The sequence below is a fragment of the Nicotiana tomentosiformis genome, chromosome 5 (genome assembly GCF_000390325.3).
Source record: "Nicotiana tomentosiformis chromosome 5, ASM39032v3, whole genome shotgun sequence".
NCBI classification, from domain to species: domain Eukaryota; kingdom Viridiplantae; phylum Streptophyta; class Magnoliopsida; order Solanales; family Solanaceae; genus Nicotiana; species Nicotiana tomentosiformis.
Genome location: NC_090816.1, coordinates 106,445,922 through 106,462,261, shown reverse-complemented (window position 1 = coordinate 106,462,261; position 16,340 = coordinate 106,445,922). Strand labels below are relative to the sequence as shown.

The 16,340-nt window shown below is 34.1% G+C and overlaps 2 protein-coding genes across 2 annotated transcripts; one reads left to right on the top strand and one right to left on the bottom strand.

Moving 5' to 3' along the window:
* The first annotated feature begins 640 nt into the window (after positions 1-640).
* LOC104111605 (protein NEN4) lies at positions 641-2,453 on the top strand. Its single transcript, XM_009621338.4, has 6 exons — positions 641-1,164; positions 1,256-1,302; positions 1,386-1,449; positions 1,553-1,630; positions 1,729-1,902; positions 2,001-2,453. The coding sequence occupies exons 1-6, from the start codon at positions 712-714 to the stop codon at positions 2,088-2,090; spliced, it is 906 nt and encodes a 301-aa protein (XP_009619633.1). The 5' UTR covers positions 641-711; the 3' UTR covers positions 2,091-2,453.
* A 384-nt stretch (positions 2,454-2,837) lies between these two features.
* LOC104111603 (low affinity sulfate transporter 3-like) lies at positions 2,838-15,992 on the bottom strand. Its single transcript, XM_009621337.4, has 12 exons — positions 15,433-15,992; positions 15,293-15,341; positions 14,983-15,190; positions 14,723-14,894; positions 14,546-14,614; positions 13,599-13,829; positions 13,351-13,477; positions 9,290-9,576; positions 3,893-4,086; positions 3,719-3,807; positions 3,351-3,427; positions 2,838-3,219 (listed from the first exon to the last, which is right to left on the bottom strand). The coding sequence occupies exons 1-12, from the start codon at positions 15,904-15,906 to the stop codon at positions 3,076-3,078; spliced, it is 2,121 nt and encodes a 706-aa protein (XP_009619632.1). The 5' UTR covers positions 15,907-15,992; the 3' UTR covers positions 2,838-3,075.
* Between the last annotated feature and the right edge of the window lie 348 nt (positions 15,993-16,340).

The following is a 16,340-nucleotide window of genomic DNA, read 5'->3' as shown; positions in this document are numbered from 1 at the left end:
TTATAATGTTCATCTCGAGTCCAACGTAAAGTTTTACTTTTACAGAGCTGAACTATTTTAGCTTTACCAAGTATTAAACCTTTTCAGAACTACTTTTATAAAGTTATATAAACTTTTTTATGCTTTCTAAATATTCATTTTCCATCTTAATTTTTAAAGCGGTCAAATTTTTCCTTAAAATAGAAAAAGGCATATTCTAATTAAGACGAAGAGCATACTGGCAAAATATTCAATTACTAGAGAATGCAATTTTACATCCGAATAAAAGAATAGATTCACGTTAAATTGATTTTGAAAACAATTCGATTGTATGTAAAAAAAAATATAATTTTGGAATATGCAAGTAAAATAATTATAAAATGACAACGCAATCAACTAATATTATGTACAATACCAAAGGACTAAGGAGGCTAGGAAAGGAAAAGTTTCCTATCTAAATGGAATTCCGTAACAAAGGACATCATCAGCTAGAAGCTAAGGACAACTTTGTCCAAACATTAAAACTCTGTCTAACTTGAATTACAAGACAATCTACCAATTAATGTCTCTCAACACATGCAAGAATATTCTTTAATCTTTACATTCTTTTTTCCCTTCCCATGCATTCATCTTTCATATATATATATAACAAAGGAACCATCATTTAATTTCCATCACTTCCATCAAACAAACAAGCTATCTTACAACTTGAATATCAAAAAGAAAAAGAAAATGGCAATTCCTACCATTTCAAGCAACAAAAGAACACCAGAGATTGTATTTTTCGACTTGGAAACGAACGTTCCATCAAAAGCTGGACAAAAATTCTGGGTGTTAGAGTTTGGTGCAATGGTAATTTGTTCGCGAAAGCTTGTGGAGATAGAGAGCTACTGCACCCTTATTAAGCCAGGGGACTTGTCTGTTGTGGCATTAAAGCCAGGGAGAAGTGATGGAATTACGCGAAAAGCAGTTGCTAATGCACCTTCATTTGAAGAAGTAGCAGACAAGATTTTCAGCATATTGGATGGTAGAATTTGGGCAGGTCATAACATACAAAGATTTGATTGTGTTCGTATTAAAGCAGCTTTCGCTGAAATTGGTCGCCCTGCTCCTGTTCCTGCTGGAATTATTGATTCTTTAGGTGTTTTGTCTGAGAAATTTGGAAAAAGAGCTGGAAATATGAAGGTATATATGCACATTCAGAATAATATGCTTATCTCTTAGTCAATACAAAGTTCAATATTGACCATTGCTTCTTAAATTATCTTTTTTGTAGATGGCATCACTGGCAACTTACTTTGGTCTTGGGGAGCAAAAGCACAGGTTAGATTAAAACGGTTAAAATTCTACTATTATTTTCATGAAATTGGATCGAAATAATTTGAATTGTATCTCATGAATGGCAGGAGCTTAGACGATGTTCGGATGAATTTGGAAGTCCTAAAACATTGTGCAACAGTTTTATTTCTTGTAAGTTCATAGCTTATATTATCTTTAGCAGAACTTTGCAATTTGATCTTCCAAGTTATTTGATTATATATTATGGTTTAATGTGATTCTTTTCTACTGTTAGGAATCAAGTATACCAGATTTGTCTAATGGTAATTGGCAAGGCACATCCAGCATTACTACAAGAAGTAGAAGCCAAGTGGTATATATGCATGTGTTTTGATAAGATAAGCTAGTTTATGTTGGATCAATTTTGACTAATTCTTGAACTACAGTTTATTGATCATATTTTATTTTCAGCAAAATATTCCAAGTTCTTCGATTGATAGGTGGCAAAATTCTTCTTCAATTACAACTAGGAGTAGTAGCAGAGGGAAATTACCCTGCAGAGAAGAAACAAGCCGAAAATCTCCTCCATCGACAACTTTTGGATATCAAAGAGCTGTTCCTTATGCTAGGCAAAGCTTGGGAAAGGTTGAACTTGAATTAACTCTTATTTAAATACTTATGTGCATGATTTGTATCCATTTCTGACATTTGGAATATTTGGAATTGGAATTGGAATTTATTAGATGACTGCAGGTGTGAGAAATTTCTTATGTAAAGCTCAAAACAAGCCTCTAAACAATTTATTAAAGCATTCACAGACACTTTTCCGATGAACAAGAAGAACAGATCCTGCTCACTTTTAAGAGCTTTGATAATTGGAGCAACATCATCAAATGTTCAATTGTTTTGGATAAGTTTGAAAATATTCAAGTCACAAAATTCAAGCATATGTGCCTGTTTCTGTGAAGTTGATTAATAGTTTGGAAGCTAAGAAGATTACATCAAATTAAAGTCCAGATGCTTATTTCCAGTTTCTTGTTCAAGTTCTAAGTTGCAAGGCTGCTGACCTTATCATCTAACCAATTTGTATTCTTTAGTTACTGATTCTTTCATTCTTTCAGTTGTGGACTTGTGTAAATATTTATACATCCCAATAAATAAATTCCAGCTGATGTTCTTTGATTCTATGCACTTAATAGTTTCTTCCTTTATTTTTCTCAGTTATGGAAATAGTTCAGTTACATTTTTCTGGAAGATATCATTCATAGAATATAGTCCCTCTTCTAGATTGTTAATTCTATAACATGTTGCACGTAGTTATATATAAAAGCTTTCGATCAGTTTGGATCTTGGAACCAATCTCTCCAACGAGAGGAGGTAAGGCTGTCTTATTGGCGGATTGGAGCCAGAACCCATAGCGCGTTTTAGTTATTGAGTTTGTAATTTAATATTTATACATATTTAATGAATTTTCTAATATAAATACAAGATCTAAGAAAAATCTATTGGGTTCGTTCGAACCCGTAGCTAATGTTGTAGCTCCGCCAAGTCTATATTTGCTTTCTCCAAAGCCGGCAATGTATGCGAAAATTACTCACATATATTACATTCATACTGCAACATACATATATGTTACAACATAGTAATAACGTTTAATTCAAGCCAGATTGAAAGCCACATCTTCAAGTTTTTTCCCCTAAAGCTTCAGTGATAGGGAGCAACAATACTAGTATTAGCTCCTTTTATTATTGTTCCCTTGAATATATACATACTGAAGAAGTTTAGGACTATATTAAATTAACAAGCATTAAACCACATTCAAAGATGAAGCATGTTCTTGCTAGTAAAACATGCTTCAATGGCTTCTCCAATGGTCAAAAAGACCCTCCCTTCAATTTTCTTCACAAATTTGGTTAACCTCAATTTGTGGATCACATGCCACCTTGGGTTCGCTAGTGCCAACTGCAAAAACCAAACATAAACAGTGATTCATGTGTACATTCAACAACTAGGTTCAATAAGAGAGTCCTAAATAATTTGTTATTTGTCGTTTGTTTTTTAAGAATTAGACATAATTGAAGCGGATTACTCACCTTCATTCCATTTGATTCCAGCTCACTGTGCAGTTCCTCTAGAGAAGCTATACTGGTTGTGTCAATGTTGAGCAAATCTACATCCATCAATTCAATATAAATTAATAACAGTGTCATAGTTTTTTCGAAAAACTATATATAGCTAAATGTGCCGTGATAAATAAAACTAAATTAAACAAGCAAAATTTATGTGCCAATTGTCCCTCGTTCATTAAAAAATGAAATGCTAATGAGTTTATAGCTAAATGGCCCTCCCACCTAATGATTTTATAGCTAAATAGGTTGTCGCACTTAATAGACTATTCTTTTTGGTCGAGTTCTCCGTTTGTTTGGTCTATAACAAACTGAACTTTAACTTGGACACTTACTTGACATGTCAAGAATAACTAGTTGCACTCTATCTTCGGCACTTTCTATGGCATCCTCATTTTGTTCTTCCAGTGCCAAGTCCAAAATCCTGGTTAATAAAGAACAAAAAGACATTAAGATCAATAGGAAACAAAGAAAAACAGATTTAGTTTGTATGTAGTTTGAGGACATACTTTGCTCTAATGAAGTTGGCATTTGCAAAACAAAGCAAAGCAGACTTGACTCTGACAATGAGAGCCCCAGGTATCTTCATTGCCATGGGATATTGGTTCACATCTCCAAACAAATCACTTCCCGGAAGCCTTCCTAGTTTTTCTGTCCCGGGTTGAATTGAGTTTAGAATGACCTTTGCAAATGATATACCAACCTGAAATCATGTACATTAATAGAATATCCCCTAGCAAGTTAATAACATTGGAGATGTCATGTTGAATTTGACAAGATTAATGTGAAATAGTGTGAACATTTGAAGCCTCTTTTTTGAAAAAAATTGGTAGATGCATTTTTCATGCATTTACATTGCATAATCACACTTAATATGATGTCATGCATGACATTATTAAGACCATTTCCCTTCTATAAATAGCAAGAGTTTTACTCATTTGTAAACATCTTTCACTTGCCTTCTTATCTCCTAAGGCATTTGAATCTTCTTTCTCTCTTGTAGTATTTCACTTGTATTTTTTTGGAATGAAATAAAGTTTGAGTTGATTTTGTCCGAGGACTAGGCAAAAATCAAATTTTGCCGAATCTCGTTAATTTCTGGTGTTCTTTTTATTATTGTCTCATTTAGTATTTATTACCTACCTTTAGATATAGTAGTTGTGATTGAATCACTCTCTATATATTCGTCTTCCGCAACAATTGGTATCAGAGCCAAGATTTTATCTTAGTATGCTCTATGGCTGCAGCATAGTCTGAACTTCCACATCAGAAAAAAATTACTTTGGTGTTCTGTACTGTCAGCAAATCAATAGTATATGTAGCAAAATGGGAGATAATAAAAATGAAGAGTCCACATCGGGTATCAGTAATATGTCGTTGGCAACTTTGCTTATAACAAGAATTATGTCAAATGCAAAATTTGCAGTTGAAATTTTTGACGGATCAGGACATTTCGGGATGTAGAAAGCTGAGGTTTTTGATGTCCTTTTTCAACAAGGGCTAGATATTGCCATAGAAGAAAAGAAACCAGACAATATCAGAGAAGGAGATTGGAAGATTATCAACCACGTTGCTTGTGGTACCATTCGATCTTACCTCGTAAGAGAACAAAAGTATCCATACACAAAAGAAACTTCTGCAAGTAAATTGTGGAATGCGTTGGAGATAAATTCTTGAAGAAAAACATTCAAAATAAACTTTACATGAAAAAAAGACTGTTACGCTTCATTTATGTTCCTGGTACTACAATGAATGATCATATCACCAGCTTTAATAAGTTGGCGACAGATTTACAGAATATGGATGTGACTTTTAGTGATGGAGATATGGCCTTAATGTTATTAAGTTCACTTCCCGATGAGTACGAGCACCTCGAAACTACTCTACTTCATGGGAATGATGAAGTGTCTCTCAAAGAAGTTTGTTCTGCCTTGTATAACTATGAACAAAGAAAGAGAGAAAAACAAAAGAGTGGAGAAGGAGAAGCACTAGTCTTGAGAGGCCGTTCTCAAAATCATATGAAAATGAAGAAAGGAAGATCCAAGTCAAGATCCAGACCTAGTAAAGATGAATGCGCCTTTTGCCGAGAAAAAGGGCACTGGAAGAAAGACTGTCCAAAGTTAAAAAACAAGGCCAAACCTAACAATGGGAAGGCTGTCATGGATTCAAATGTAGCTGATTGTGACGACTCTGATTTTTCACTAGTTACAACTGAGCCATTCAAATCATCTAACATATGGCTTATGGATTCAGCTTGTAGCTATCATATGTATCCCAACAAGGACTAGTTCATTGATTTTCAAGAAGGAGAATATGGAGTTATTCACACCGCAAATAACAATCCTCTTACCGCATATGATATTGGTTTAATCCGATTAAAGAACCATGATGGATTGATCAAAACATTAACAAATATTCGATACGTACCGGAATTGAAGAAAAATCTCATTTCTGTAGGAGCCCTAGAGTCAAAGGGGCTCAAAGTCGTTGCAGAAAATGGGGTAATGAGAATATGCTCTGGTGCACTAGTGGTAATGAAGGGAATTCGGCGAAATAATATGTACCACTGCGGTAGTACAGTTATTGGGACAATAACAGTGACATCCAGTGATGACAAAAAGGCAGAAGCAACCAAGCTATGGCACATGCGCTTGGGACATGTTGGAGAAAATCCTTGAAAGGTTTATCAAATCAAGGATTGTTAAAAGGAGTAAAGACTTGCGATTTGGAGTTTTGTGAGCATTGTGTCAAGGGAAAACAGACAAGGGTTAAATTTGGAACACCTATCCATAATACTAAAAGTATTTTGGATTATGTTCACTCTGATGTTTGGTGTGCTTCCAAAACACCTTCATTAGGTGGGAAATACTATTTTGTAACCTTTATTGATGACTTTTCCCAAAGAGTGTGGGTGTATACTATGAAAATCAAAGATGAGGTACTGAGAATTTTTCTTAAATAGAAGGCGATGATAGAGACTCAAACATGCAGAAAGATAAAGTGTCTTCACACAAATAACTGTGGAGAATACAAAAATTATCTTTACAATAAGATTTGTGAAGATGATGGCATTTTGAGATATTTCACTGTCAAAAATACACCACAACAGAATGGAGTGCCAGAACGCATGAACCGGACTTTGCTGGAGAAGGTTCGGTGTATGTTGTCCAATACTGGCTTGGGCAAAGAATTTTGGACTGAGGCAATAACATATGCATGCCACCTCATTAATCGTATACCATCTGCCACTATTGGAGGCAAGACACCATTTGAAAAATAGTATGGAAAACCTGCTGAAGATTATAATTTTTTGCATGTGTTTGGCTCAATTACATACTATCATGTGAAAGAGTCAAAATTGGATCTGAGGGCAAAGAAAGCTATATTTATGGGGATTACTTCTGGAGTCAAAGAATACCGATTATGGTGTCCAAAGACAAGAAAAGTTATGTTCAGTAGAGATGTTACCTTTGATGAATCTGCCATAATAAATAAGGTGACAGTTGAAGATGTTAAACAAACCGATGATGCTTCAAAGCAGGTGGAGTTTGAGGGAAAATTAATTTTCCCAACACAGGGAGAAAACGAAGAAACGATAGAAGATTTTTCCTGGAAGAAGAGTCAGTGGAAGGGGAGATTCCAACTCAGGAACGCCAACAACAACTTGAATCAATAGCAACCAGCAAGCCAAAAAGAACAATAAAGAAACTTATTCGTCTCATAGAGACGGTGGCTTGTGCAACCTCAATTGTAGTTGATGGTGTTCCTACCACTTATCGCAGTCCAAAGTTTAGAAGAAGATAAGTGGAGGATTGCCATGAATGAAGAAATGAAGTCCCTTCATCAGAATTGCACATGAAAATTGGCTAATCTCCCGAAGGGCAAGAAAGAAATTGGGTGCAAATGGGTATTTGCAAATAAAGAAGGATTTCCTAACCAAGAAGATGTTCGCTACAAAGCAAGATTGGTGGCCAAAGGGTACGCTCAAAAGGAGGGAATTGATTACAATGAGGTGTTTTCTCTGGTCGTAAAACACTCATCCATTAGAGTTTTATTGGCTTTGATAGCACAGTTGAATTTGGAACTAGTTCAGTTAGATATAAAAACTGCATTTTTATATGGAGACTTGGAAGAGAAAATCTATATGAGTCAGCCAGAAGGATTCAAAGTTGTTGAAAAGGAAAATATGGTGTGCAAACTTGAAAAATTGTTGTACGGATTGAAACAATCTTCTAGACAATAGTACAAATAATTTGACAAGTTTATGTTGCGGCAGAAGTATAGAAGACGCAAATACGATCATTGTGTATATTTACATAAGCTTGAAGACGGATCCTTCATATATATTCTCCTATACGTTGATAATATGTTGATAGATTCCAAAAGTCAAGAGGAAATTGAGAAGTTGAAGATTCAACTAAGAAAGGAGTTTGAGATGAAGGATTTGGGTGGGCGAAGAAAATTCTTGGCATGGAGATAAAAAGAGATAGACATTCAAAGAAACTCTATCAATCTCAGAAAGAATACTTGAAGAGAGTAATAGATCGATTTGGCATGAATGAGAATATGAAGTCGGTTAACACTCCTCTTGCTCCTCACTTTAAGCTTAGTGCTGCTATGTCGCCGAAGAATGAAGTTGAACGAGAGTATATGTCAATAGTGCCATATGCGAATACCGTTGGTAGCTTGATGTATACAATGGTTTGCACAAGACCTGATATTTTACATGCTATCAGAGTTGTAAGCAGGTATATGCATGATCCAGGAAATGAGCATTGGCAAGCTGTGAAATGGATTCTACGGTATATTCATAATACTGTATATGTTGGATTGGTTTTGGAGCAGGAAGATAGTCAGTATCTGGTTAGATATTGTGACTCAGATTATGCAGGTGATTTGGACAAACGTAGATCAACTACTGGTTATGTTTTTACTTTTGCAAATATACCAATTAGTTGGAAGTCTACTTTGCAGTCAACGATTGCTTTGTCTACTACTGAGGCAGAGTACATGAAAATTATGGAGGCTGTAAAGGAGGAAATTTGGTTTCAAGGGTTGCTTAGAGAGCTTGGTATTGGTCAAGAAAGCATCACACTATTTTGTGATAGTCAGAGTGCTATCCAATTAGCAAAGAACCAAGTTTATCATGCAAGGACGAAGCACATTGATGGTCGATATCACTTTGTACGAGATATTATAGAAGAAGGTGGAGTCATAGTGCAGAAAATTAGGACTACAGACAACCCTGCCGATATGCTAACAAAAGTAGTGACTGCGATCAAGTTTCAACATTGTTTGAACTTGATCAACATTGTTGAACTTTGAAGATTGAAGTTGAAGACACAATCAAAATTTAACAGTGAGAGAAAATTGAAAAAGTCGAATCTTGCCAAGGTGGAGATTTGTTGAATTTGACAAGATTAATGTGAAATAGTGTGAACATTTGAAGCCTCTTTTTTTGGAAGAAATTGGTAGATGCATTTTTCATGCATTTACATTGTATGATCACACTTAATATGATGTCATGCATGACATTATTAAGGTCATTTCTCTTCTATAAATAGCAAGGGTTTTGTTCATTTGTAAACATCTCTCACTTGCCTTCTTATCTCCTAAGGCATTTGAATCTTCTTTCTCTCTTGTAGTATTTCACTTGTATATTTTTGGAATGAAATAAAGTTTGAGTTGATTGTGTCCGAGGACTAGGCAAAAATCAAATTTTGCCGAATCTTATTAATTTTTGGTGTTCTTTTTATTATTGTCTCATTTACTATTTATTAACTACATTTAGATATAGTAGTTGTGATTTAATCTCTCTCTATATATTCGGCTTCCACAACAAAAATTACTACTAGTAGATAATATTATAAGTAAAATAAAGCTGGAAAAGAAAAGGAAGAAGTTACCGCGAGTAGCAGGCCAATCTCCACAGATACAAAAAGGACACCAAGAAATGCAGCAATGCAAGTAAGGAAGTCCATTTTATCAACTTTCCAAATGTATTTAGCTTCACTTAGGTTGATAAGTCCAGGTAAAGCAGAAAGTATAATGGAAGCAAGAATGGCTATTGGAGTGAAGTACAATAGCCTTGTGAAAAATTCTAGTGATATTAGCACTGTTACAGCCATCACTATGTTGGACACTGTAGTTTCACAACCAGCACTGAAGTTGACTGCAGTTCTTGAGAATGAACCTGCATCCAGTGAGTTTTCAAGCATATGATTCATGGCATCCCAAGCAGCGGCGTAGCTAGAAATCTAGTTAAGGGTGTTCAAACTTTAATAAGATTTAAAAGAAATTCAATAAATAGGCGCACCAAACATAATAGTATTTAGCTAAATTATAGAAACACTAATAATAGAACTAACAATTGTATAAATCAAAACTAATATATATAAAAAATTCTACTAGTAAAAACATTATATTGTAAGGTACTTTGATTAGAAGAATAACTACATAACATAAAATCATACCCCAAAGTTAATTGTAAAAAAAAACCTGATCAGTTAAATAAAAGTGAAAAAAAGATAAGAATTAATAATACTACTATTTAATTAGAGTTCAAATATTGAGAATCTCAAGAAAGATATACAAGTAATATTAAAAGTTATAGAATTTAAAATAAATTGTACCTTATGTCATTTTCTAAAAACAATTGTAAAATATTTAAATAAGTTTAAAATAAGTTGTATTCTACGTAAATTTCTTATAATATTTAACCTATAATTTTTTGGTGAAGGATCATCTGATCGTCATTACAATAGTGTAGCTTCGCCACTGATCCCAACTATATATACTTACACAAGGTAAAAGTTCCGATTTGTACCTCAGAGGGCCATGATTTGCAGTTCTTTTATGTTCAATTTCTTCATAAAACATTTTGAAGTATGGGTTGGCTTGTTGAAGGGCGGCCCAAGGGTCAAAGTCACTAAAGCAAAGGCTTTAGGCCTCCAAATTTTTCTTTTGTTTTTCTACTTGTATTTGTATTAAGATCCCGATTAATCTAGATTCGTACTGCGTAAGACCTAGTAAAAGAGAGAACACGTTTTAACAGGATTTGTTTTAACCACAGGACTCGAACCCAATATATTTAATTAAGGTAAGTTGGATCAAATACATCTCACAACAATCTTTAGAGGCAGGGTCTAAATATATTGGGTATGTTAAAATAAAAAATAAAATAATTTATAAAAATTCAAGATAACTTTTAATTTAGTAGTGATGTAACCGTTTGAGCAAAAAATACAGAAAGAGAATCACTCCCCCTAAACCCTTGTCGCGAATATAAAACTTTTTATTATTTAAATTTTACGAGTGACATCATTAGTGAGGTATCTATATGAATTTGGTTCTATTATCTAAGATCAACAATATCTTAGGAGAGACTAAATTACTTATAAAAGAAACTATTAACAACTGATGTTAGGCCAAAATTTTATACTTTTAGCACATTACTCGCCCTATATTTTGTTGGTTTAAGTGAGTTATTGTACGACAATTGCGCTAAATTGTGTTGTTCTATGTGTAGGAACATCGGAATGAATAATCGATTTTATGATAAAAAAAATTTCCTTTTGAAAGACCCCAAATTAAAAATTGACTTTAGGTCCCCAATCTTCTTGGGCCGCCCCTGTGAAGAGGGGGTGGATAACTGTGCTAAGTGGCTCTACTTTAATTTTTATTTATATACTAGCAATGTTGTTGAGATCAACTTGTACACATTTTTTATTTTATCTCTTACTTTCATCACTATAGATATCCTGGGGCTAGGGGTGTTCAAAATCGAACCAAAACCGAAAAACCGAACCGAAATTGAAGCTTAATGGCTTATTGATATCGATTTAACGGTTTAACGGAAGGGGAACGGATTGAAATTTTTTTATTAACGGCTTATCGGTTTGGGGGCGGATTATTCAATTTTCTTAACGGATAATCCGTTAACCCGTTAAGAATATATATATATATATATATTAAATAATCAAAAATCCTTCTTTCACTTCTAGTACCTCTATCTATTACTAATTTACTATTAGACATTTAGTTATAATTTACTATTCCAGTTAGTTACTATTAGATAATTTTGATGTCATGTGTTATACCCGGTGTTCTCTTCTATTTTTTCTAATAGTTATAAGTTGTTAATAGGCTCATCCCCAGAGATGATTCTACTGGGAAATAAGCTGGAATGTAGCTCTATATTTCTTCTATTTAGCTCTCTTCTTAGGTGCCATATTCTATAGACTGGAATGTAGTCTGCTGAGAATAGAAATTTTATTTTGAGTCACAGCAGTTAGCAAACAATCCGATAAACCGCCCGATAAGAGCTAAACCGATACCAATCCGCCCGATATCTTATCGGGTGGCTAGCGAATTAATACATTTAAAAGCCGATAACCGATAAGCCAAACCGTTAAGAGCAAATAACCGCTCAATCCGCCCGATAAGCAGCCCTACCTGGGGCGGATGTAGTGTTTTAATGACGAGTTCAACTGAACCCATAACTTATGACTCAGAGTAAATATTTATATGTAAATATTCATTAAAAATTAAAAAAATAATATATATGAACCCATAACTTTAAAAATATAAAGACTTCAATGCTAAAAACCTTAAAAGTTGAACTCATAGGGTTTAAATCCTGGATCCGCCTATGTAGATATCGAGTAATTTTCAGCACACCAAGTACGTGTTTGGCCATAAGTTTTGGAAGTTCTTTTTAAAAAAACAATTCAAATGTGTTTGTTTATAATATTAATTTAGTTTTTGGGAGATTTTGAAAACCAAAACTTCAAATCCAAATATGGCTTAAGACCTCTTTTTGGGCAAAATCATGATCATTTGGGACTTTTTAGCCGATTTTTTTTTTTAACATGTCAAACTTCCCCCAAAATTCTTGTCCAAACACATTTTCAATTTCACATCAAACTTCACATAAATAAGTTTTTTCAAAAAATATTTAAAAATTTATATCCAAACGGTCCTAAAATTAAAGCCGATGGATGAAATCACCTATTCCCGCTTTTGTTCCGACACTCGGTAGAGACGAATTAAACGTTGACTCCTTAAGTGAGAGAAAATAGTAATTGAAGGGTTAAAAGAACTATTTACTCATTATTTTGTTTCTGGCTTCCTTTCAGTTTTTCAATTTTATATTGGGAATCTTATAAAAATGTCTAGAGTCCAACTTACCAACCTCTAGCCATTAATCATAAACTTATCAAAACTAGCAAAACACATATAAAAATTGAAAACTCAAATAAATAAGGTTCTTTCTCTCCAAGAATCACATGCAAAAATCTTCTTCCATATTTTAAAGAGTGATTAGCAACACTAGATGCAAGATGGAAAGGAAATTTCATGGATGTGGTAGCAAATAAGGTGATGAATTTGAGGAAGATTGGAGGGATTTGGTATCAAAATTCTTAGTTAAATCGAGTTCAAAAAATTCTTCTGCAACACATGTATCATGCATATATCTCACACACAAGTATACATGGATATACATGTGATACACATTTGAGACATATATGATACATATGTGATACACATAATTTTTTTTTAATGTTCATCTTCTACTTCGAATTTTCAATTCAAACCACATCAAACCACCACCAAGATCAAATCACCCCCAAAACTGAGATTCAAGCCCCTTAAGATGTACCCAATCTATTTTAATAATACTCACTCAAACGAAAGTAAAAATTTGACCTTTTTTTTAGCTACAAATAGCTAATTGGTTAATATCGGTAATATTTGACTAATATTTATAATAAGTTACTTATAAACGGACAATAGTTTCCTTGTGTTTGGCTGGCCATGGGCCAAACTTTTATAAGGTATAATTAACACGTTGAGCGACTCTAGTAAAAAAAAACTTCAACAAGTAAAAAGTATCCAAGGAGAGAATTAGTTTGCATTAAAACCTTCGTATTTGGAAATAGTAGTAATAAGTAATTAAAAGACTAACCAGTTGCAACATAACAAGAAGTTAAAGATCCAGTAATGTTCATAACACCCATAGCCAGCATTTCCTTGTTTCCATCAAGTCGGTATCCTTTCATTGTAGCAAACGATCGGCCTACAGCAATGGCTTCCTGGTAAATTAAATACTATAACACGTTAAAATATACTGATAGATAGATCTAATAAAAAGCTTTTTAAAGCCTATATATATAACATCCGTAGATTGTCTAACTAAATAAAGAATGGACGTACTGTGAGAGCGATAAGTGCAACTATGAGCCCAATTTTGGCAGCTTCAGCAGTATGAGGACTATTGAACTGCAAGTCATGGATGGAAGTCGGATTCAAACCTCCAGTGATGTGCTTCACTATCTTAACACCATGTTTATCAGCTCTTGTCAAGAAAACAATTAATGTTGACAGAATTACAGACAGCAATGGCGCCATTGCAGATAACAAGAAGAGTTTCTTGTGCTTTCTTGCCTGAAAAATCATGGTATATATTGGCACAATGCTATTACAAGTTTGATTTTTTCAAATCAACATCAAATTAATTCATTATGACTAATCTAATTATTGTTGCGTTTTCCCCTCTCTCTCTCTCTCATATTACAGAAACCATGTTAAAAAGGGAGTAGTTATGGAGTATCATAAAAATTTAAACAAGCTGTATCATAATTTAAGAATATGAGAATATAGTCTTTTAATTTGTGACTAAGAAAGTGCAGAAATAGGAGAAAATAATCTTGTTCAACTAAGAAAGTGCATTTAATAGTATTTCCTCTCTGATATTATAATTTTTTGTTATCCCTTTCTACAGGTTTAGCTTATACTACTCCGTTTCAAATTAGATGAGGTATTTTACACCTTAATTTGTTCCAAAATAAATTACACATTTCTAAATTTGGAAATAATTCAACTTTAAAATCTTTCATTTTAACTATTTTACCCTTAATGAGAATCTTTTATAACCACACAAATGTCATGGCCCCACAAAGCTTTTATCCCTTAAGCTTTTAAGACAACAAGCTTCAAAAGTTTTTTTTTTTTTTCCTTAAACTCCGTGCCGAGTCAAACTACCTCATCTAAATTGAAACGGAGGGAGTATGTGACAATATATCACAAGGTTTTTTTGTCCTCGATAGATCTTGTTAAGTATAGTCAGTGAATCTAGACTTATAAAGGATATAGCTACTTACCAGATAGTACTTGGTAAAAAGGATGAAGATCAAGAATGAACTCCCAATCATAAAGCTAAAAGGATTCCACTGCCAAAACAAACACTGGAATAATTAGCTGTCTAATTGAGTATCCAATATTAAGCTGTATATATTAATTGAGAGGGGATGGAGAAAACAAAAAGAGCAGATTTTTACTGTATGCATTGATTTGGAGATAGAACTTAAGACAGAGATGATATCAGTATTGTTTGTAAACTTTGAAAGCCCAAGCAATGATTTGAGCTGTTGTAGACCAATCACACAGGCAGCACCAGCCATGAAACCAACAATAGCAGCATGTGATAGAAAATCAACCAGAAATCCAAACCTGTAATTTATAATATCACTACACAATCAGCACATCCATTCATTAAAATTAACTGATGTTAGTTAACTTTTAAGAATAATTAACTTACCTAAGTAGTCCAAAGGCAGCTTGAAAAGTACCCGCGAAGAAGGTTACAGTAAGCACGAGTTTTGTATATGCAGCTGGATTAACAGTAGGATCTTCAAATTTCTGAATCATTGAGGACAAGAGTAGTGAAACAACAGCAACTGGTCCAATTGCTATATCTCTTGAACTCCCCATCATAGAGTAAATTAGCGGTGGGATAACACTTGTGTCTAGTGGAAATAATTAACAGAGAATTGTTAGTATGTTTTCTTAAATTTCATAAAATGGAAAATAAAATCACAATCTTGTAGTAAAAGGCTTTGATCACTTACACAGGCCATACTGAGGATCAAGTTTAGCAAGAGTCGCGTAGCCAATGCTCTACATAAGTAATAATAGGAGTGAATGAACGATGTCCTCTAACGATGAAAAGATCAATGTTGAGACAGGTTAGACTTAGGTGTTAATTTACCTGAGGGATGCAAAGGCTTGCAAGAGTTAAACCAGCCAAGATATCACTTTTGAATTTTGTCACATTGTATTCTTTACACCAAGTAAGTGGAGGAAATATGGTTTTGAGAATCGAAACGAGTGCAGGAACGGGCTGCTTTCCGAGGCAGTGAAGCTTGTTTTCAAGAGGAGAGAATATTGTTTTCTTGAATGAACTCTTCAGGTTGGAAAACAGGCCTGGTGGTTCCGGCACATTTAGTACCCAATTACGCGTTCGCTCATTCTCAGAAGCCATAGGTGTTTGAAGTGTTTGGGAGAACAAAGAAAGTTGTTTCTCTACTTGAAGTGTTTGGGAGAACTGATGACAAGTATTATTCTGACTCTCAACCAAAGTTGGAAGAGTTGTTTCTTCAACTGTTTGGGGGAGAACTTTGTTGTTTGATGCCTCAGGGGCAACGTGTGAGGACTCTGTCTCACCTTCTCTTGATACAGCCATTTTCTTGAAGGAATATTTTGAAGGTGAAGTTTAGGAGTTAAGGCCTCAAAGTGAATTGAAAGCCCTTGACAGACCTGAAGTTGTTCAAAAGCACATCTTCAACTATTTAAAAGGCTTTATGATTAACTTTTTTAACTTGGAAAATCAATTTTTTTTAAATAAATAAAAAAGTTGTTGGAAAGAAACTGAATAGTATTTCAAAAGGGAAAGTCGTCCCTCACTGGTTAAAAAGATTGGGCTTGCGCACATGAAAACTGGTCCAAAAGACAAAAGTGGTGGATTTGGCTCTTGAAGAATTAACCCAAATAGTTCCCTTATTTGTGTAAAGATCCCTTTGCTCTTCCCTTATGCACGTGATATCGGGCTATTTGCACAAAAAAGAGAATTCTGTGCCACTATTAATATTTTGGAAAAGGGCCACAATATCCCTAACA